The 22,410-nt window shown below is 38.8% G+C and overlaps 2 protein-coding genes across 2 annotated transcripts; both read left to right on the forward strand.

Moving 5' to 3' along the window:
* The first annotated feature begins 1,173 nt into the window (after positions 1–1,173).
* On the forward strand, positions 1,174–7,572 carry sirt7 (sirtuin 7). The gene is given in 11 exon segments (XM_030134951.1): positions 1,174–1,362; positions 1,365–1,402; positions 1,530–1,667; positions 3,542–3,646; positions 3,726–3,796; positions 3,885–3,956; positions 4,076–4,175; positions 4,768–5,004; positions 5,143–5,223; positions 5,322–5,428; positions 5,820–7,572. Coding segments are annotated over 11 exon segments (1,224 nt in total). The 5' UTR covers positions 1,174–1,304; the 3' UTR covers positions 6,037–7,572.
* Positions 7,573–9,101: 1,529 nt separating this feature from the next.
* On the forward strand, positions 9,102–20,985 carry pcyt2 (phosphate cytidylyltransferase 2, ethanolamine). Its single transcript, XM_030134963.1, has 12 exons — positions 9,102–9,356; positions 12,153–12,241; positions 13,016–13,177; positions 13,266–13,417; positions 13,505–13,546; positions 14,214–14,352; positions 14,453–14,535; positions 14,826–14,903; positions 15,545–15,610; positions 16,458–16,523; positions 19,010–19,098; positions 20,006–20,985. The coding sequence occupies exons 1-12, from the start codon at positions 9,232–9,234 to the stop codon at positions 20,121–20,123; spliced, it is 1,209 nt and encodes a 402-aa protein (XP_029990823.1). The 5' UTR covers positions 9,102–9,231; the 3' UTR covers positions 20,124–20,985.
* Positions 20,986–22,410: the final 1,425 nt, after the last annotated feature.

A 22,410-nucleotide genomic window follows, 5' to 3' on the forward strand; every position in this document is an offset into this window, starting at 1 on the left:
ATTATTGAGGCCACAAGTTGGAATTGCTGAGTGGAATTCCGAAAAGGCTCAAGTGACAGTTTGGTATGTAAACAAATGTACTGCGTGTGATGGAGTCAACTTTGAAGTTGTTCACCGTGAGGGAAGTGATTCAGGTGCATAATCACGGAAAGACGAACGGATTTGTGACACTTCGGCTATAAAGTATACTTACACTGCTTTAAAAGTCCAATTTGCAAGATGCAGGGGGGTTTAATTACACAAATGGAATATATAGTATGCATAGTGATGTTTTTGTAATTGTATAAACACCTGAAAACCATAATCCCTTTGTCAGTGCGCACATTGTAGCAGCATGTTTCTACAGTATTTCTGAATGGACTTTTTCTTTAACATTTTACAGCAAGTGGCTCCAGTGTTGTGCATCACTGTGACCTACTATGAGTGATCAGAGGTAATATCACCTTAAATAAAGAGCTGTTTTTGTGGCCATTGTAGTGGAGGGTGAGGGGAAGGCAGGGTGGTGCCATCTGTAACTCCCCCCCTAGATATCCCTAAAGATTTAAGTGCCTGGTTCATTGCCACCAAAAACACATGTTCGTACATATTGAACTGTTTTGTATAATATTTACAGCATCACAAACACCTTAATGCTCAGGTCTTATGTGTATCTAAACTTGAATAGTCTGTTACCCCAAGTGTTGCCTTAAAGTAGGGTATTAGGATGTTGAATCCCTAGCCAAAATACATTAAGACCTATGTTTTTGTAGTCTTGTAGTAAAGGTTCATACTGTCTTTCAAGTACAGCTGTGTAAGTAATTCATTTATATCAGACAGGGGCAGTTGTTTGTTTACCTGCTTGACTGCCCCTGTCTGATAAATGAATTACTTGCACACCTATGTTTTTTAGTTCTACAAACGTCATGACTTGTATGTTATTTATTTGTATGTGGTTTGTAATAAATTTTTCTCCTCACTTGTGATGTTTGTCGTTATAACTCAGGGGTCACCAACCCTGGTTCTCCTGCATGTTTTAGATGTGTCCCTCTTCCAGCACACCTAATGGTCATTATCAGGCTTCTGCAGAGCTTGGTGAAAGGCTTATCATTTGAATCAGGTGTGTTGGAGAGGGATACATCTAAAACATGCAAGGATAGTAGATCTCAAGGACCAGGGTTGGTGACCCCTGCTATAACTGCTGAAGACCCTGCAGCCTCCGAACAGCAGTGGGCGCTAGTGAGGTCTTTGGTTGTGAAACATCCGCTCAGTTGTAGTTTGCTGCTTTGTTTTGAATTAGTAGCTGCTTCTCAGCTGATTTACACAGAATGGCAGAGGATGCCGGTGGTTCTTCGCGGTCGGAGAGAAAAGCTCTGGAAAAAGCTAAATACTGCAACGAGAAAGGGAGAGGAAGATCTTCAGACAGGTAAACGAAGAAAAACATTACATTTAAAGCCGGTGTAACGAGCTAAACGTGCTAAGCTAGCATAGTAGACTAGCCGTGTTCATTTATTAGCCGTGAGGCTGACAGGTTGTGCATCATGTTCATGAAGGTTGGTCAGGTCCTGAAGAAACCAGAGGCAGAGCGGTCCGAGGAGGAGGCCGCGGTGCTGCAGCTGCACAGGGACACCGTGGACGAGCTGTGCAGGAGACAGATCCGCAGAAATATCCTGAAGAGGAAGCAGGAGGAGGTGAGGCCCAGACAGAGTAAACAACACTGCAGGTCTCTTAAATGAAAAGAGTGAAAATAGAATGAGGAAGATCGAATGAGAAACGACAAAGGTTTTACATTAGTAGAACTGAAAATATAAGCATCCTGAAGTATAAGTATTTTGTAGTTATGTTTACAGTGTTCGGTGCAAGATTATAAACTATAAGCATCAAGACTGCAAGGAAAGACTGTATTGGTCAGTCTGACCGGTCAAAAAAATCTGACCATTTCATTGACATAAATTCATAAACCCATTGACTTTCATTGCTCATGTGGAGTTCAGCTGGATTTTGTGCCCATATTTAATACTCTGCATATTCAAAACATGCCATACATATTTCTTTGCTTTGACCTGATTCTGGAAATGCTATTACTGACTGAAAAGTAGACACACCACATACAAGCGTATAAGCCATAACCAATTATACAACACTGATCAAAGTATCACAAACCAGGGATTTGCTGTACAATCTGCAGAATAGATGACACCCTCTGCTGAAGCGAGAGCCACCTAGGTTATCCAAAGAATATTCACTGGGAAACATGGTAGACACCTCAGGAAGAGCCACAGTTGAGGGAACCATCCTCCAGGATGGATGGACACTCCAGTAGATGCTGTGTGTACAGACGTAATCATGTCAATATCTTAAGTATTTGTGCGTGGGTGGGTGGTGGTGGTGGTGGTGGTGGGGTTCCATGCCTTGAATCCACCGTGAAATCTACATCTATGATTATAGGTAAGATAAATCAGCCAAGTTGTAGTTCAAAACCACAGTCATACTCAGTAATTATGGCAACTGCTGACTTGTGATCTGAACCCTGATGAAACAAGATTCTCCTCATCTGCCAATGTTTAGAATTCTCGGTTAGCCACTAACTTGTTCTGATGAAAAGAGTATAAAAAAAGAATACTATTTATTTTTTAAAGGGTTGAATTAAATGCATTATCAGTTTAATTAATTTGTCATTCACTTTTCATAGTGAGTTGTCTGTCCAACTGATAGAGAACTAATCAGTTGAGTCAAAAACTTGCACTGTATTGGAGTTGTTCTGCCCAATCGGCCCATGGAGTCATTATTTAAACAAACAAAAACTTTTATTTACCTTTGTGAAAATGCCAAGAGCAAACTCGCACAAAAGAAGATATTTTGTTGAAAGTGACATCCTTCCATCTTACTGTAGCAACTCAGGCAATCCGATGTCTCTTTAATATGTGCTCCATCTGCTGCCCATAACCCCTTTTCCAGGTGGGAAAAGTGAAAAATCATATCCTATGGTTGAATTTTCGACCGTTCCAATTACTGGTGTACAGCTTTTCACACACACTAGTGACCCATTTTTCAAGCAAGAAGGAAAGATCCACGCTAAGGTATGTCTATGTCTGCGATTAATTGTTTTAACCCACTAATATGGCGGAACGATCCCGAAATTCACTGCAGGTGTGAGGTCATCTGTCAGAGACCATTAGCCTGCTTCTGCATGGACAACAGGAAATCTACATCTTGTGGCTAGCATGAATGTGCTCAGAAACTTTTGTGATTATGTCATATATATTTTCATTGAAGGAGCTGAAACTTAAAGACACCCGACTCTTACATGGTGGAGAACCTACGTCATGCCTTTGTTCCATAGTCACTTCCTCATATATCTACACATACATAAGCAAGCAAGTCAGGTTTTGTTTCATCACTGTCAGATCAGTAAAGTAAATTCTTCGTAACTGTGATATCGATATAAATATTTTATCCAGATCTGGGATTAAGAATAATGTAATGAGTAAAGTAATGGACTTAAGTGTTTAGTAATAAATAAGTAATACACATGAAATGTATTTTTCCCCTGTTCTGTCTACAGGTTTTTGATGATACTGATGAGTTGAAAAGCAAAGTCAGGCAGCTAGCTGTAGCAGTCAAACAAGCTAAAAACTTGGTGGTTTACACTGGAGCTGGTATCAGTACGGTAGGTGAACTTCTGTATCTGAGGTGACCTTTTCCCTCTGTAAACAGTTGTATGACTCATGATTATCTTTTCCCCTCAGGCAGCATCTATCCCTGACTACAGAGGTCCTAATGGGGTGTGGACACAGCTACAGAAGGGACATACAATCAGGCATGTGTTGTCTTTACCTTGATGGAATTTCAGTCTCAAGTCCTTTCGAAGTGAAAAAACAACTCTATGTGTTTTTCTTTACAAACAGTTCATCTGACCTGAGTTAAAGCAGAGCCGACGTTCCGCACATGTGCATAAGGATGCTGCATAAGGAAAACATGTATGTGATGTCTAGAGAGATACTGTTAGTTACACTGGTAGGGATAAGGTGATATTATTTGTGTGTGTGTGGTGTGTGTGTGTGTGAGTGTGTGTGTGTTGTGTGTGTTGTGATCCTAAGGTCAACATGTTGTTTCTCAAACTGTTGATGGGACTTCACTTACGTAGTGGTCTTCCGAGACATGCCTATCTGAACTCCATGGAAAACATGTTTATTGAGGTAAGATGCACTCATTGTCTGACTTTTGTTATTTTATTTACAAGCTGATACACAGATAATGATCCACACTGACATATATTATGTTGTAAATTTATCTATAGCATATATAAATCACCACATGGAAAGGTTTGTTCAGAATTTTTGTGCACATTTAAAATTTTACATGTAACAAAATACATGACATCCACATGTAATTTTTTTGTTTTGTGGTATAATTTATAGAGTACAGTTCTCTGATCCACCACCCCAAAACTACTCCTCTATGTACAACCCCCTTGTTTTGGCTCGGCTGGTCAGAATCCTTCTCCTGTTTGGGGTTACACATTCTGTGTCATATTCACTCTCCTCCATATTTGTTTGTGTTGTCTTCATGCATATTTCCTGTCCTTAGACGTATCCAACAGTGTCATCCAAGTGATAAAAACTTGGAAAAAACAGTGTGATTTGCAGCATGACAAAATAACTGCTAATAATAATAAATTCTAATGGACCTGTTTCTGTCGTCGTCATATTATGTCTAACTGTTTCAATCCAAGCATATATTCTTTAGTTTTGGTGGTGAAGAATTCACCCTGAGGTTTTGGTTTCCCAGGTGTGCACAATCTGTTCACCAGTCAGGGAGTACGTACGTTTATTTGACGTGACGGAGCGGACGTCACTGCATCGCCATGGGACAGGCCGCAAATGCAGCCACTGTAGCAGTGAACTCAGGGACACCATAGTGCACTTTGGGGAACGTGGGACTCTTGAACAGCCTCTTAACTGGAGAGGGGCTGCAGAGGCTGCCAAGATGGCAGATGTTATCATCTGCTTGGGCTCTAGTCTGAAGGTAGGCTTCATAAATCACACTGACTGTTTTCCCAAAGTGTTTAACAAGGCACAGTGTGCACGATGAGTTGTGGATGACGGTTAATTTGATTGTTGCATCTTTTTCAGTATAATGAGCTCTGTTTCTTACTCTCTGTAGGTGCTGAAAAAATATGCCTGTCTATGGTCCATGAACAGGCCAGCAGCCAAGAGGCCTAAACTCTACATCGTCAACCTCCAGGTACTCTTGATTTTGATCTCTCAGGTGATTAAAAAGAAAATAATTTTGAGTAACCTGTGAATTCCATACTAAAGAATCAGTTGTGCTCTTCACTTTAGTGGACACCAAAGGATGATCTAGCTGTGCTGAAAATTAATGGCAAGTGTGATGATGTTATGGAGCTTCTCATGGAGGAGCTGAATATTCAGATTCCCTCGTACGATAGGTGAGTGCCATGAGATATGAGGCACTTTCCATACCTGAAAGTGTTAACCAGATTTTTAATGCACTGTAGCCTATACATTTGGTTGGTTTATTTTTGTTTTCACTGCAGTTTTGGTTTGGATCAAACTGAAAAGCTTGAAAGTCTAGATCAAATGTGGTAGTTGTTAAAGATCTCTATATTGTACAATGTACAAACAATTTAGCAAAACATTTTTCCTTTTCTTTAATCTCTCCTTTTAGACAAAGAGAGGATCAGATAGGGGTTTTTAGTCTTAACCTGAACTTCAGTCTTCTTTCTCTCTGCTTTTTGGTCTCTGATAATCTGTTTTTATGTGTAACAAATAAATATATCTTAAAAATCATACAAATGTTTTCTTTTTTCTCCTCATCAGGACAGAGGATCCCATCTTCAGCATCGCCACTCCTCTGCAGCCAGAAGAAGTCAACAGTCATTCCCGTGAGGTCATCTCTCCCCCTTCTGGGCAGGAGGTCTCCGCGGCTGATCCTGGGGGTCAAACAGAAGCCACAGTCGTGCAGGGAGGCTGGTTTGGACGTGGCTATGGAAAGGAAGAATTAAAGGAAAAAAGCCGCGTAGTCAAGAGAGCCTGATAGACTTAAGTTGATATTGTGTTAAGCTATGTTGCAAGCTGCCAGTGATGATCCCAGTGAGGATTTCACTGTTTCCACAGTGAAGACGAGTTGGACTTTAGGTGCTATTGAAGGTTTTTTTTGTTATAATTACATGCAGTGGTGTGTCTGAAGAGGAAATAAGTTGCCATATGAGAATGGAATGTACCATATTATTTGATACAACATTCAGCAAAATCTAAAAGTGGCTGTTGATAAGCCACTGTGGTTTCAGTATCAGCTTTTCCTTATGCTGATACATTCATAATAAGGCAGCCAGAGCTGAAGTTTGCTGAGTGTGGATCATATAACCAGTACAGTCAGTCAGACAAAGTTTAAAAGGTTTATTGACTTCAAAACCATGACCTGTAGCCTGTGCAGCTCAGTGTGGTCTCAAGTATCTCACACTCCATAGGCTTTAAAAGTGGCTGGTAAAAGTTTCCTTCTCCTACTTCATCACTTTTAAGTTTAGCTTTAGTGCAGACAGTCATCATGATTTACAGTCATTGTTCAGACTGGAAAAAAGGAAACTTGCACAAAGAAAAATTGTAAAGTGCTCCTACAGCTTCTCCATTGTCTGTTTTTCATTTGTGTGCTCAATCTGTCAGTAACACTGATATTTTCAGCAACATGAAACATTTTTCCAGCCACATCTGAAGCTTAGGTAAATGGGACACAGACGTATTCATTGTGTATTAGATTATTTTTGTTACCAAATCAGTAGAAGGTGCATTACACAAGTTAAGTGAATGTGTATCATGCCACTGAAAGTAGCCACTGAAATATTATGGTTTAATACTGAATATTGTCATGTAAAGTAGCTGAGTGACATGACACTTAAATGTACAGAAAAAAGCAGTATGGAAACACATTTTGTATAAGCTGCTGCAGTTTTTAATCTATGAGATTTATAAAGAGGTCACTTTCTAATTATTTTTGTAGCCTTGTTTCATACATTTAAAACATGCATTGCTGAATGTTCATTTTTCAACATGGCCTGTTTATGTTGATGTTTATTTTAAAAGGTACTTGAGTTGTGTCCTGTACTCGCTGCTGACCTTCACTCTGCTGTCACCAACCCTCAGGTTCGCAGCACTGTGGTTGTTACTTGATGTGCAGCTATAACCTTGATCCACTGAATTTGTTTACATTTTGATCTCGACTATTCAAGACAATGCCGAGACCTGGGTGCTCTCAATCCTTCATACAGGAGAGCTTATTTTAAATTTTAACCTGTATTTTGACTTGCAGTTTTGTTTATTGTATGCTAAGTTGTGTTAGTTAGACAATGACCAAATAGTTTCTTTTTTTTTTTCTCAGGAAGATTCAGTATTAATATTCACATTCTGTCTGTAACGTGTCAGGGGTTATGTAAGTCTACTCATAGTGAGCCAGCATTTCTAAAAAAAAAAAAAAAAGGATCATCAGTACTGAAAGTGGATGTGGATTAATTGATTCCCTCTGTATTTTGAAAAAAAAAAAAAAAGATGCTGTGACAATAAAATGGTCCCTACATCTGCATTTAAGTGCAAAGCATTTTACTTTGGCAGTGCATTAATGTCAGTATTTATATAGCAGATGTGATTTACAGTATTTGAGCTGTACTTTATACCATAGGTCGACAAATGACATTTTTCATTTTTGTAAGGCTTAAATATTTTTGTATCTGGAAATCTAGGAGACGTAAAGAGAAACAGAGCCACTGAGATATGATGTTATTTTCTACTGCTCTGTATTCAACTGTAAAGGGTATAGTCGTAAATAGTACACAACTATGTTGACTCTTGTTAATTGTGCTGACTTCTAGAAATTGCTGCTGACGCCATAACTAAAACAAATGTAAACATTAATATATCTTGTCAGTACATTTCTATTTTACTCCAATGTAGAAATAGGAGAAAGTGTAAAAATGATTATATTACAAGTGTGTGGAGTATGAAGTACAATCATATGAGGAGGTGGATAGATATTTATATATATAGAATTAACTAAACAAATTTACGTATAACAAGAACCTATACAAACAATAGTTAAATAGAACATTTAAATCAACTGCCCTCTTGTGTTTTTGTGTTTACCACAGACAGTATTTGTAAATTCTCATCAAAACTATAATTATAGCCTTTACAGTACTGTGTAAATGTCTCAGGTCACCATTAGGTTTGCTGGGTTAATGATCACACCCAGTTCTCAGTTTCTGTATTCAGACACAACCAGGATGAATAAAATATATGTACAACAGTTTTAGACAAAAAAAAAAAAAAACTTTGTCGACCAATGAATCAAGTATTTAGCGTGAGTGTGACTTCACTTACAACAATAGGATGACATGAGATTTACTGCACTAATCTTCTGGTGTTTTACACCAAGTTTTATTCAACACATGTCAAATGTTACTCATTTCAGCCACTTTTTGTCATGGGAACTCAGGTCACACCAAATAATGACTTCAGCCTGTAAAAGTCTTTTAATTTAGATTTTTTTGTGGGTTTTTAATACAGTGCACATATTTCCTATATCTGACGAAAACATCACTATAACCTTGCAAAAACACCAAGTGGTCTACGACTTCTGCAGTACTGAATGCATGAGGTGGGCATACTATCACAATGATATACAGTTTTTTGGAAATTGTTATTATACTATATATTTAAAATGATGTTAAAATCTGCTTCACTGTACACACTTTGATGCAAAGTTATTATTATTATTATCATTATTATTATGATGATGATGATGATGATGAAGATACATATAATCAAGTAATTACTATAGACTTTATTCTGCACAATATAGTGTCCCAGAGTTGCAGAAAAACTGTACCTGTGTAAATACATGTAATAGTTGTCAAAAATGAAAATACTTAGGATGAGTACAAACTATAGTAACGTAGAGAAGTGAATGAACGTAGACATACTTTACATAGTTGTCCTTGCTTGGCTTATCAGCGCTGTCATATCACGTGTTGTGCGTCATTACGCAAATCTACGTCAGTTGAGCGGATTCGTTCGATGTGACGTCGAACGGGAGGCGTTGTCCGCCGGTTGGTTCAGTCACTAATTTGTTCTGGGAAAACGTCTTTTACGGTAACTGAGTTATTTAAAACTTAACTTTACTTCTGTATTGTTTTTTTTTTTAATTTTGTAGAAGCTATTACTTTTGACTTAACCTGTCGAAATGATCAAAAACGGCCACCACGCTACGGACGACCAGAAGGGTGCAGCCGGCTGCACCAAGCCGGGTGGTGCGGTGTGTAGCCCGGAGAAAAGGAAGCGCGTCGTGCGGCTGTGGTGTGACGGCTGGTGAGTTGAGTCTCTTCCACTGACACGTGATACTTTTTTGTTAAAATAATCTCCTAACATAGCTGTCGTGGTTCTGATATGTAAGACACACCTGATAGTGACCCTTTGGTGGGTTAGCATGCTGATGCTAACTAGCTAGCGTTACTTAACCTAAGCAGTGACTGGAGCTAAACCTTCTCCTTAAATAACTCCCGTTTGTTCAAGCTGATCTGTCTGAAGATAACCTAAGTTAGCAATTTTCTCTTTTTGTATTTGTCTTATTGTAACGTGCCCTTGCAGCCCCACACGAATTCGGCAGGCATCGTTAAAGAGGATGGGCTATTAATGATTTATTACCTAGTCAGTTCCTTAAGTATTTTCATTGTAAAAACAATCTGGAAATCATTATCGTCCTACTCTGGCTGCTGTCACATAGACTAATCATCTGTTTTACGGCAATTATACAAGTGTCAGGGACCAAGGTCCAATGGGGTCCATAAACTGATAACTTTAATTATACTGTATTGTGACCCTGCAATGATAAAATACTGACTCAAACAAGTGGGAGATACAAGCTGTAAATAGTTGAGGATACTTCAGATTTACATTACCTGTATTTCTGCTTAGGGGAAATTAATTCGCCTTTCAGCCTATGAAAGATGCAAGAAATTAAGCCAGCAGTCATTAAACCACTTGTCAAGCAAACTATTCAGCTCTTCCTTGGTTGAAACTTGTAAAGACTGAACATTTGCAGCATTTATTTCCTGTTCATAATTATAAAGTAATAATGTATTTTCATCTTTGACCATTTTTAAAGAACTTGCAGTGAAATAGTTTCTGATTGGTTTTCATAGATTTTGTTGATTTTCTTATAATTTTATTTATAGAAGAAGCACCTTTAATGTGTAAATGATTAAGATGTCCATATCACATCTGCTGTATCTAGATCTCACTCTGAAATCTCATCTGCAAACCTTCCGGTCTGTCACAGTCTGCACATCTCAGCAACATGGGTAGTTTGATCCATAAAGGTGGGGTCATGTTTATTCTTATTATGTGGGAGGTTATTTGAGCACATAAATTCATTCTTTCACAATATCTGGAATTTGGGTGTGGTACCCAAACAACATGATGATGAGTCAGTCAAAGACATATCTCTGTATGATTGTTGTTACGACCTGCCAAGGCATGTTCTCATTGCTATGCGTTGGTTTGTCCATCAGCAGGATCATGCAAAAGTTACTGTACTGATTTTCATGAAAAGTTGAAGAATAGTGCTGGGGACAAGACAGTACCTATGAAATTTTGGAGAAGCTCCAGAAAATGGGGTGTATTTTGGATTTTTTCACCCACATTTTCCAACATTATGTGAGATAAGGCTTTTAATGTGATTTCAATGCTTTTGGACCTTTATTAGTAGTATGCATCCTCAGAAAGTCTAGTTTTACCTTCTAGTGTCAAGCTACATTACTGTGAAGTAGAAACCATGATCCTCACATGATTTGGCTGCAGCTGGACGGGCAATTTACTCTCACATCATGAATTCCTTGGTGGACTCAGTCATTACACAAGAAGTAACTGGGTTGCTGATAGCTTAGTGAACATGGCCCATCTCATGTGTTGTTATAAATAACTGACATAGTGAACATGTCATTCAGTGTGATGTCTAAACAGTGTGCTTTGGGCAGTCCTCTTTTTTGGGGGGGCTGGGGGGTCCAAAAAAGCTTCACTATTCATTGGCATTGATTCTACAACTCTGCTAGCTCTTGGAATGGTTGTATCACACCATATTGTGAGGCTGTGTGTCCTATGGATGGGAGTAGTTTTATCCTTAGACTCATCCACATTTATCAGGTTTTTCCTCTAATTTGTCACCAGGCTGTCTGTAGTGATAAACAAAATATTATGAGACAAGGTATATGAAAAATGTGAAAATCTTTAAATCTGAGACTTTTTGTCTTTAAGGTCCTTGAGATAAAATGCTTGAGTAGCCAGTTAAATACACTGATCAGTCTTAACATTAAGACCTCTGACAGGAGAAGTGTAAATAATATTTATTATTTATAACGGTACCTTTCAGTGGGTTGGATATATAAGGCAGCAAGTGAACATTTAGTCCTTGAAGCTGATGTGTTGGAAGCAGCAAAATGAACAACATAAGTAACTGAGTGGCTTTGACCAGGTCCATATTGTAACAGTGATGACTAGGTCAGAATGTCTCCACAACTGCAGGTGTCTGTGTCGACCTGGTACTTTTCATGACACTGCTCAGAGTCTGTGGTTATGAATGTATACCTGCAGGGCGCTGAACAACAGCACATTATAATCCAAACCTGAACAAACTTAACCAGGTCTGAGCAATGTCACAGTGTTTTGTTTTGTTTTTTTTTTTGTTTTGTTTTTTCACAAAACCCAGTGATCAACATCCAGTGAAATGACATTTCTCACCCCACATTTACTTCCTGTTTTTTTTTTTTTAAAGAGAAGCCAGATAAGAAAAAAAACATTCTAACATAGAAGTTACAATATGATTACAAGTAAAAGGTTGTGTGGGTTTTTACCTTTCACCCAGTAATCTTTGTCCTCTGGTAGGTCAATGACACTCTCAACCTGTTTCATGTATGGGCAATATTCTCATAACAAAGGCTAATCATTAAAGTCCACTATTCAGGATCAAAGTTAAGATGGAGTAGAGATAAAGCAAACAAAACAGGGTGGCTAAGTATTTATTTTTTGCTTTTCCTCTGACGTGTGTTGTTTTGGCTGAACAGTTGTAGTATCTCAGTTTGCTTACTTTCACTTTTTGTGTCTCTATAGTTATGACATGGTGCACTACGGTCACTCCAACCAGCTGCGGCAGGCTAAAGGCATGGGAGATTACCTCATAGCGGGAGTGCATACAGATGGTAAGAGCATGTCACAGCTGAACACACATATTTATCTTCAAAATCACATACATACACAATTAGTATGCAATTAATACATATGCAATTAGTTTAGACACTTTAAATTAGTGATTACTGAGTAAACATAGTCTCATTTTCTTTGTTTCCTCCCTTATACATTTGAATCAATGCGCCATTGTGTTACGAGCTACAAGGGCATTGCTTTCCTGTCACTGCAGTTACCAGACCAAATGTTGCAGGGACTTTGTGTTGTAAAAGTGTAATAAACAAATACATACACACATACATACATACACACATAAATAAAGTGATGGTTGTTTGTTACATAGTATGGTTAATAGTGCTACAGATAATGGTGGACAAGAAAGCTTAGCTATGTTATGTTTTGTGTTTGTTGGTTCCGTAGCATCCTCCTGAGGGAAACATTTCATATTCTGAATGTAGAATGTGGGATGAGACTTAGAGGATTTTATGTTGATGTCTGACAACAGTTTTCTTGTACATGGGGTTAAGGGGAGGGCACTCTGTCTTCCCTGTTCAGTTCTCATCTTAAGCTGATCCTTCAACTGGTTGATTTTTGTTGTACTGATAGCGCTGTTCTTCATTTATTAAGGTATACTATCAGTATATAATATTAAAGTTAAAATCGCCAGCTGTACCATGAAGACAAAACCATATCATTTTGTTCATTAAACACTGCATACGGTAGATGTTAGTCATGTGTCATTATGAAGTAGCTAACCTCTTCATACCCTTGTGCTTCCTCCTTAAAAGCTGAGATTGCAAAGCACAAGGGTCCCCCTGTCTTCACTCAGGAGGAACGCTATAAGATGGTGCGGGCTATCAAGTGGGTGGATGAGATAGTGGAAGGAGCACCCTATGTTACCACTCTGGAGACTCTGGACAAATACAACTGTGACTTCTGTGTGCATGGAGGTGAGTCTTACTAGGCCTGCTTGACACATCCAGTTGTCTGATCCTGTTGATGCTGGTGTAACGTACTGGTCTCCTGTTTGGTTACCAGATGACATCACGCTTACAGTCGATGGAAAGGACACGTACGAAGAGGTGAAGCATGCAGGCCGTTACCGGGAGTGTAAACGCACCCAGGGCGTGTCCACCACTGACCTGGTTGGACGAATGCTTTTAATGACCAAAGCTCATCACAGCAACATGGTAAGTTGGCATATTTGATGAATAGAATACTAATGTGTGTTAGATTGTGTGTGATTGACTTCATCTTTGTCTTTGTTATTTCTCCAGAGTAACCCTGATTACCAGCAGCATACAGACAACTTTGGAAAGGTAAGTGATGTGTGTGCGTTTTTTTTTGTTTTACCTTTATCTTGTGGTACAAATAGACTGCCTATAATCAAGAGATTTGCGGATTTATCATTTTTTGATTGGGATCGGCTGGTTTTCAGCCTGATCAGTCACCACTGGTGGGTAGTCAGTAGGTACAATTGTCATACTAACATTGTCATTGCCATAGAGGTTCTGCACCATGAGTGAAGAACAAACAAAGAACCAGATTGTATAGCGATGAACGAACATAACAGTAGTGGAGCCAGGCTGCTAAATCTAACAACAAGTAAACATGAGATAAAGTTGATGTAGTAGTAGTAGTTCATTTGGGAATTTGTTTGCATAGAAAATTTTCCATCCACAACCTTGGTTTTATTTTACCATTTACTTGTGGTTCTGTAGCCTTGTGGAATCTTAGAGGAAAAATGTCACAGTTGCTTTAGACACAGTGTTTTATATACATTTTCAATTAAAGAAACCTTACACAAAAGTTTATATATTCTGGTATTTAGAGTTTTATAAAGAAAGAAAATAGGAACTGTGAGGTCAGGCTTCAAAACTCAGAATCACTCAAGAAAACTGAAGGACTATAATGACATCTCATCCTGATTATATACCATTATATACAAATGTCTTATTTACTGAACTCTATTTTGTTGCATCTCAGGGTCCTACTGGCCGCAGTCCGTGGACAGGAGTGTCTCAGTTCCTCCAGACGTCTCAAAAAATCATTCAGTTTGCCTCAGGAAAGGAGCCCCAGCCTGGAGACACAATCATCTATGTGGCTGGGGCATTCGACCTCTTCCGTATCCTTGTCAAGCTGTAATAACATACTGATCATGAATATAAGGCAACAGTGTTTCAGTTGTGTGTGCCATTGATTCCTTGACTGCTCACTCCTCACAGACATCGGACATGTGGACTTCTTAGAAATGGTCTATAAGCAGGCAGAGAGGCCCTACGTGATTGTAGGTCTGCACTTTGACCAGGTACACCTAATGAGTCCCACAGATACTGACAAACATAATCCCACCAGAATGACAACTTCACATCTCCCTGCTGTGTCAGTGGTTGTAAAGAGAAGCATCTGGATCCATTTTAACTAAAGGGAAGCTGGGGCTTATATAATAATTATAGTTACATAAAGAAAAGGGGGAATGGATTGAGACCCCCTCATTTTGTAGTGTAGGAATGTAAGGCCTATGGTGACACCAATTGTAGCATGTGTTTCTGATAACTAACATAAAAAAGTAACCAGTGACATTTTAATTCTCCTCAGGAAGTGAATCGTTATAAGGGGAAGAACTATCCAATCATGAACATCCATGAGAGAACACTGAGCGTCCTGGCCTGTCGGGTGAGTTCACACACATTCTGTACGACTCGGTGGGATGTGTCCCTCACAGCGCCAAGGATGGACTTGGCTGTGTGCCATCCATTCCTGCTGGTCAGCTATCATTCGCAAACAATGAGCCTCTGTGCCCCATCTGCACTGTGTGTTATGTGGACATTACACAAACCAAACATGTTACGCAATCATGAACCCAACCAACCATTACTTGTGCTCTGAATGAGATTTATCTGCAGAAGTAAATTGCATCTTTGATCTCCTCTTGTATCCTATTGATTCAGATTTGATATGGATAAGTAATGCTAGATACATTCAGCTCTGGAAAAAATAAGGTTTTCAGATCTAGAATGATGCTTGCTTTTTTAAGAACAAAATACTATTATTTTAAGACTTTGCAAATCAATATTTAGTGATATGATTAATGGAATTGGTGGTTTGGTGAATATTTGGCTATTTTGTGCCACTACTGGTGTATAATTGCAAGCATTGCCTTTGGACCATCCAGCTTTTCTGGATTACAGTCTTCAGGTTTTCAGTAGGTTCCAGGTTTAGACATTTAGAGTGCTTTGTTGTTTGTTTCAGAGCTGTGGAAAATCAAAAGCGTATGGGTCTTAATGAACCTGTATTTCCTTTGCTGTTCTCTTTAGTATGTGTCTGAGGTGGTAATTGGGGCACCATATGCAGTGGGCAAAGACTTGCTGGATCATTTTAAGGTAAGCTTCATTTTGAGTTTGATCATGTGGTTTCTGTTGTATTTATTTGTGCAAGTACCTAAGAAATCTGACTGAAAATGAATGCTGCGGGAATCTCTTCCAAATGGTGCCAAAATTAAATCTCACAAATTAGGGTACAAGGTGTAGCTTGTAAATAACAAGACTGGGCTTATGGAAGTCAAACCACAGCGTGCATGAGCATATGCACGACCCAATGGGTAAAAGTAAACACTGACAGTCTGCACTTTGTTACACAGTCTTTTAAGTAGGTCTACTGCACCTCATGTAACCCTAAATTAGAATCATCTAAGGAGACTTCAAGTTTGTGATTTTTCTTACATTTTTTGGTTGACTAGCAGAACTCATAAGACTTGTCTTGATGAGTCCCATGTACCTGTCCTTAGACTGCAGGTTGTAGGTTGAGAAGTGAACCATGTGACGCCCCCTTGTGGACAGAACATAAAACATTTCAGAGCCTTTTGTCGAACTCATTTAAACTCATCCTCACCTAATTTAGTCTTTCTAGCATTAAGTTTTGCAAGTAGTTTCACTTAATTTTTTGTCTTTGTGTATCATAGTAGTAACTATAGTCAAAGAGAGAGTTAGTGCATATTTAAATAACTGAGAGGAGACGGTGGTTTACAGACGAAATAACAAAGAGAAAGTTGCTGTGAGAAAGCCAGGAGAAACAAGACTCTTTAATGCTCCACTTGATCAAAATCACAGATTATGGCTCTTTACATGTGACAGTATTTAACCAGTTGTGTGTGTGTGTGTGTGTGTGTGTGTGTGTGTGTGTGTGTGTGTGTGTATGTGTGTGTGTGTGCACACACGCATGTGTATGCAGGTGGACCTGGTGTGTCACGGCAAGACAGAGGTGTTTCCTGATAAGGATGGCTCAGACCCCTATGATGTGAGTACACTGGTGTTACCACAACAACCACAGCTGTGGCACACCTGTCGTCATATCTGTGTTAAATGTGTTTGTGTATGAGTTCACTTCAAGTTCAAAGTTGGCTCCAGGCCCTCAGTCAGACTGCTGACGTTAAAGACAAACGATTTTCTGCCAAGTTTTGAAGCAGCAGATATGCGTTTTCAAATATTTGTGCATTAGCTCCACTTTGGTTGGCCAGAATTTTAAGAGACTATTTTATAACCCATGTACTCTATTATATGATGAAAAACAGGTTTAAGTTCAGGGGCCACATGCAGCCCAATATGATAGTAAAATAACAGCATAATAACCTATAAATAATGTCAACTCCAAGCTTTTCTCTATGTTTAGAGTGAAAAACATAACATTACAATCTGAAAATGTTTGCATCAACAAACTATCCTCTCACATAAAATGTGAATAACCTAAAAAAATATGAACAACCTGAAATGTGAAAATACATGCAAATTTAACAACGTTATGCCTCGGCTTATCATTTATACATGTGCATTACAACTTACGGATCACAGTGTATCTACAAATGCACAAAATATTTAGTAACAGGCATAATATTGTAATATTGATTTAACTAGAGCATTGACCCATGGGGAACCACGGGTTCTAGATCCTCTGATACAATTCATTCCTTTACTTTCTTTGCTTTCTTGATGAATTCCATTGACATTTTCAGTTGAATAACCTCTCAGCTGGCATGTCTGTTTCTGCACATGAAATTTGACACCATTGCAACATGGCCCTATTGTTTATCTGTTGCAAGGTAACCCACTTCATCTATGATTCTGAACATACACTATATTGCCAAAAGTATTTGCTCACCTGCCTTGACTCGCATATGAATTTAAGTGACATCCCATTCCTAGTCTATGGGGTTCAATATGATGTCAGTCCACCCTTTGCAGCTATAACAGCTTCAACTCTTCTGGGAAGGCTGTCCACAAGGTTTAGGAGTGTGTTCATGGGAATTTTTGACCATTCTTCCAGAAGCACATTTGTGAGGTCACACACTGATGTTGGACAGAAGGCCTGGCTCTCAGTCTCCGCTCTAATTCACCCCAAAGGTGTTCTATGGGGTTGAGGTCAGGACTCTGTGCAGGCCAGTCCAGTTCATCCACACCAGACTCTGTCATCCATGTCTTTATGGACCTTGCTTTGTGCACTGGTGCACAGTCATGTTGGAAGAGGAAGGGGCCAGCTCCAAACTGTTCCCACAAAGTTGGGAGCATGGAATTGTCCAAAATGTCTTGGTATGCTGAAGCATTCACAGTTCCTTTCACTGGAACTAAGGGGCCAAGCCCAGCTCCTGAAAAACAACCCCACACCATAATCCCCCCTCCACCAAACTTTACACTTGGCACAGTGCGGTCCGACAAGTATTGTTGTCCTGGCAACCGCCAAACCCAGACCCGTCCATCAGATTGCCAGATGGAGAAGTGCGATTCGTCACTCCAGAGAACACGCCTCCACTGCTCTAGAGTCCAGTGGCGGCGTGCTTTACACCACTGCATCCGGCGCTTTGCATTGCACTTGGTGATGTATGGCTTGGATGCAGCTGCTCGGCCACGGAAACCCATTCCATGAAGCTCTCTGTGCACTGTTCTTGAGCTAATCTGAAGGCCACATGAAGTTTGGAGGTCTGTAGCGATTGACTCTGCAGAAAGTTGGCGACCTCTTCACACTATGCGCCTCAGCATCCGCTGACCCCGCTCCGTCAGTTTACGTGGCCTACCACTTCGTGGCTGAGTTACTGTCGTTCCCAAACACTTCCACTTTCTTATAATACAGCTGACAGTTGACTGTGGAATATTTAGGAGCGAGGAAATTTCACAACTGGATTTGTTGCGCAGGTGGCATCCTATCACAGTTCCACGCTGGAATTCACTGAGCTCCTGAGAGCGACCCATTCTTTCACAAATATTTGTGAAACCAGTCTGCATGCCTAGGTGCTTGATTTTATACACCTGTGGCCATGGAAGGGATTGGAACACCTGATTCTGATTATTTGGATGGGTGAGCCAATACTTTCGGCAATATAATGTAGCAGTGTGATTGGCCATTGGGAGACCATTGTATTCCAAAATTACTAATATCTCCCAAAATATTGGTCCTATCAACTGTTTTCACTTGTCTCTTCCTCGACCAAAAATACAAAAGTATGCCAAACTGTAGCAGTCAGCTCTTTCTAGATTTTATGTGATGCCGGAGACACACAGAGTCCATTTCCCTTTTATAATATAGGATAATATGGATTTTGACATCTGTGACTGTTAACATTTCAGTCCAATTTGACATTTCCCAAATTCATCCTTTGGGCCAGTTTTTTGACAATTTGCTGGGCTGGTTTTGGCCCACGGGCCACATATTTGACACCTCTGTATTAAATGGTAATAAAACATCCATGGTTATGAGGTAGAAGCCTTATCACCACATTGTTGTTCTGTGTTCAGGAGCCTAAGAAGCGCGGGGTATTCAGGACCATCGACAGCGGAAACAACCTCACTACTGACGACATTGTTCAGAGGATCATTGAAAACAGGTGGGAGTCAGCCTTAAATCTACAGTAGGGATTGACTGGTCAGCAACCCATCAACCGATTATTGAAACCAATATTCCGAATTTTTTACAATTATCAGTATTCTTTGTTAGTAATAAAATATTTTAACAATCTGTGACTGAGCAGCTCTGCTTTTTGCTGCTCTTTGCTCTTTACAATCCTGTAGTGCAGGAACGTGACAACAAATTGATGGTGTTATTTTACTTTTACCTCTAGAACCCATTAATAATAATACATCTTATTTCTACGGTGCTTGCCATAGTCCTCAAAAAAACTTTACATAGAAGCAAAATTAAATACAATAAATAAACAATGCCTATATTGACAGGACTGTACAACATACAGCAATTCAGAAATTACGAGGGGAGTTCTCTGCACTTCTGTAATAATAATTATATAAAACATTTATTTTAAGAAAAATGTTAAGGATTTCCTTTGGTTTCTGACTGCTTTAGATGCTGCTGCTGGAGTTGGGGTCATGTAATTTTGGGGATTTTATTTATTTTCTAACTAGAGACATGTACATTTTCACATGTATGAGAGTATTATCACTATAACATAAAAAATGGTAACACTCTCAGCATTGTTTTTCCCCATTATCTGGCATAGTTGCAGTGAAAACACTTAGTTGCTGTCTACAGTTGTTATAATGGTAAAGAAAACCCTGATCAGCAAGATTTATTTGCTACAAATGTACACTGATTCCAAACAGCAGTTATCAGTCGTCTTTGTTACTAATTCTCTGTGTTTGCCTTGAAAAACCACACTGGTCCACTTCTTATTTACCTGCACCTTCAAATGCCCTGTCGCTACATTTGTTTCGTATCTATGTGATACTTTTCTTCATAGTTTTGCTGTTTTTTAATCCCTTGTTAATATTATTTCTCAGGCTGCAGTTTGAAGCCAGAAACCAAAAGAAAGAGGCCAAGGAGATGGCAGTGATTGAGGCCATGAAGAAGAGAGAAGCTCAGGATGTGACTGAGGCTGCGACTGAGTCTTCCCACTAGTGAAACGTCCACACAATAAAGATCATACTGGATCTCTGTCTGATCCGCTCATTCTGGTACATTCAGCTTTAAGAAGATGGAGTGCTTTGACCCCAGATGGAAGGTCCGTGTTGTCCTAAAACGGACCTGACTGGGGTTACGAGCCCACTCTCAAAACGTCCAGTGGGTGCAGAACCCTGCTTTACATGTCAGAGGAGACAGTCTGCTGGGTTAGCGTGTTTCAGCCTTTGTCTACACAGATACTAATTGATGAGAATGAATCTGAACACTAGCTACCATTCAACCTGCAAATCCCTTTAGATCTCCTCCCTTTTACTCCTCCTCAGTGACCTTTTCAATTTTGAGTCATGTATTTATGTTTTTGTCCATTATATCACTCACTATGTGTTACTATATAGGTGTAAATGTGGTATGTTAACTTTGTAATTATCCATAAGTTATTGACAATATATTAATGTCATTATCAGTAATGATTTTAATCCAGATTAGTTTTTAAATTAAATCAATGTTTCAAAGTAGCATTACAGAATCTGAAAGTGGTCTATTTTTAATATACCTGCAAAGAACTGATTTTTGTTTATTTCTGGACATTACAGTTGCTATTGTTCATACTAAAAACATTACTATGTAAAATTATGTGTGACTAGTATTCTGATTTTAACTGTGGGATCTAACTACCTGAATTTGCTCTGTGTTTGCACTGTAAATTACAGTAGTGCCTCATTCCTAAAGATATAACTATTATAAGGGCTGTGAATTGTATCTTAAAGTCTGTAAACTACTGGAGTATCTCCGTATGTGTTAAAGTGAAGATTCCAATCTTGTCCTTCTTTAGTTGACTTTGAAGAACTGTTGGAGAAAACTAGAATGTCCTCTTTTCTATTTCTTCAGGAGACAATCTGAAAACATTTGGGACCCGTTTTCACTGTCAGACTGTTATATCTCAGAGGAGGCTGTTACTTTTCTGACATTATATGGGATATTTTAACATAGAGGGGATGTGTAAATGGTGCGCAAGTGTGTGTGTGTGTGTGTGTGTGCGTGTGCGCGTGTGTGTGTGTGCGCGTGTGTGTGCGCATGTGTTTTCAGTGTGTCTGTGTGTGTGTGTGTGTGTGATGGTTGAGTGGTGGCAGCCTGAGAAATAAATCTAATCAGTTTCTAATAATTAGATGTTGGAATTTTCACAGCTTTTCAGTAATCCTGTTGTAACGTGTGAAATTCCCTTTCATTAAATAAATCTCTTATATGATAAAGCGTGTGTCTTATGTGTGTTTTACTGATAACGGAGATGTAAATCAGACCAGGCCTGTCCATTCACACTTACACATGTAAATAGAAGCCTTAGGGTCATCACAGATACAGAATTTAATATTACTCCGATAATTCGTCAACACAGAGCCTGTTGTTTTCTGTTAACACTGTTTACACCACATTACGTATCTTAATACAAGCAAATCTCAAGAGATTTACAATATGTTCTGTAATATTACCTTTCCTTGTGCTTTTCTATTGTCCCTTAAACACAAGTTAACACATGGCTCTGAATTAACAGATCATACATTAGTAAATATTCTGAACCTGTTCTCCCAAGTTTCTAATAGAAATCACAGCCTAGACAGAAAATATGAAATGTGCAGTATACTGTATGTTTAGAAGTATATGATTAATATAAAGGTTTTTTTTTTTTTTTGTACTTTCCTTGTTTTACTTGGATAAACTCCAGTTCCAAAAGATGTTTTTAGGTCTTTTTCTCACATAAAGCCAACAATGCAACAAAGGGAAAATACTCCACTAAAATAAAAGTCATTCAAATCCCACCAGTGTTGACAGCAAAATTTAAAAAAAGTAACACGTGTTGAAGTACAAATACTAATCTGGTCTCTTTGAAAAATTATTATGTGTAGTATACTGACATTTTTACTTTTAAACATAAAATATCAACATATATGGAGATTTATGGTTTCACTTGAAAGGAAGGAGATGAAAACTATAATCCAAAAAGGAACTAAAACAGTCAGATGAATGTAGTGGAGGAAAAAGTGAAATAATCACTTTCAAATATAGTGATGTGAAAGTATAGAGTAGCGCAAAGTGGAAGTACTCCTAAACAGAGTAAATACCTCAATTACATGAATAAAGATTATACTGTATTTTGTTCTCCAATACAAATCAATTGTCTTTCACAGAATGAAAGACAAAAATAAGAGTCAAGTCATAAAATGGGCAGGTTTTAACAAAAAAAAAAAAACTGATTAAAAAAAAAATAATAAAAAGCAATATGATTAGA

Source organism: Sphaeramia orbicularis, chromosome 1 (assembly GCF_902148855.1).
Source record: "Sphaeramia orbicularis chromosome 1, fSphaOr1.1, whole genome shotgun sequence".
NCBI classification, from domain to species: Eukaryota; Metazoa; Chordata; class Actinopteri; order Kurtiformes; family Apogonidae; genus Sphaeramia; species Sphaeramia orbicularis.

Coding starts and splice junctions, on each gene's coding strand:
- pcyt2 (XM_030134963.1), top strand. CDS start 9,232: ATGATCAAAAACGGCCACCACGCTACGGACGACCAGAAGGGTGCAGCC. Junction 14,904..15,544: donor TGAGCGTCCTGGCCTGTCGG/GTGAGTTCACAC, acceptor TGTTCTCTTTAG/TATGTGTCTGAGGTGGTAAT. Junction 15,611..16,457: donor ACTTGCTGGATCATTTTAAG/GTAAGCTTCATT, acceptor ATGTGTATGCAG/GTGGACCTGGTGTGTCACGG.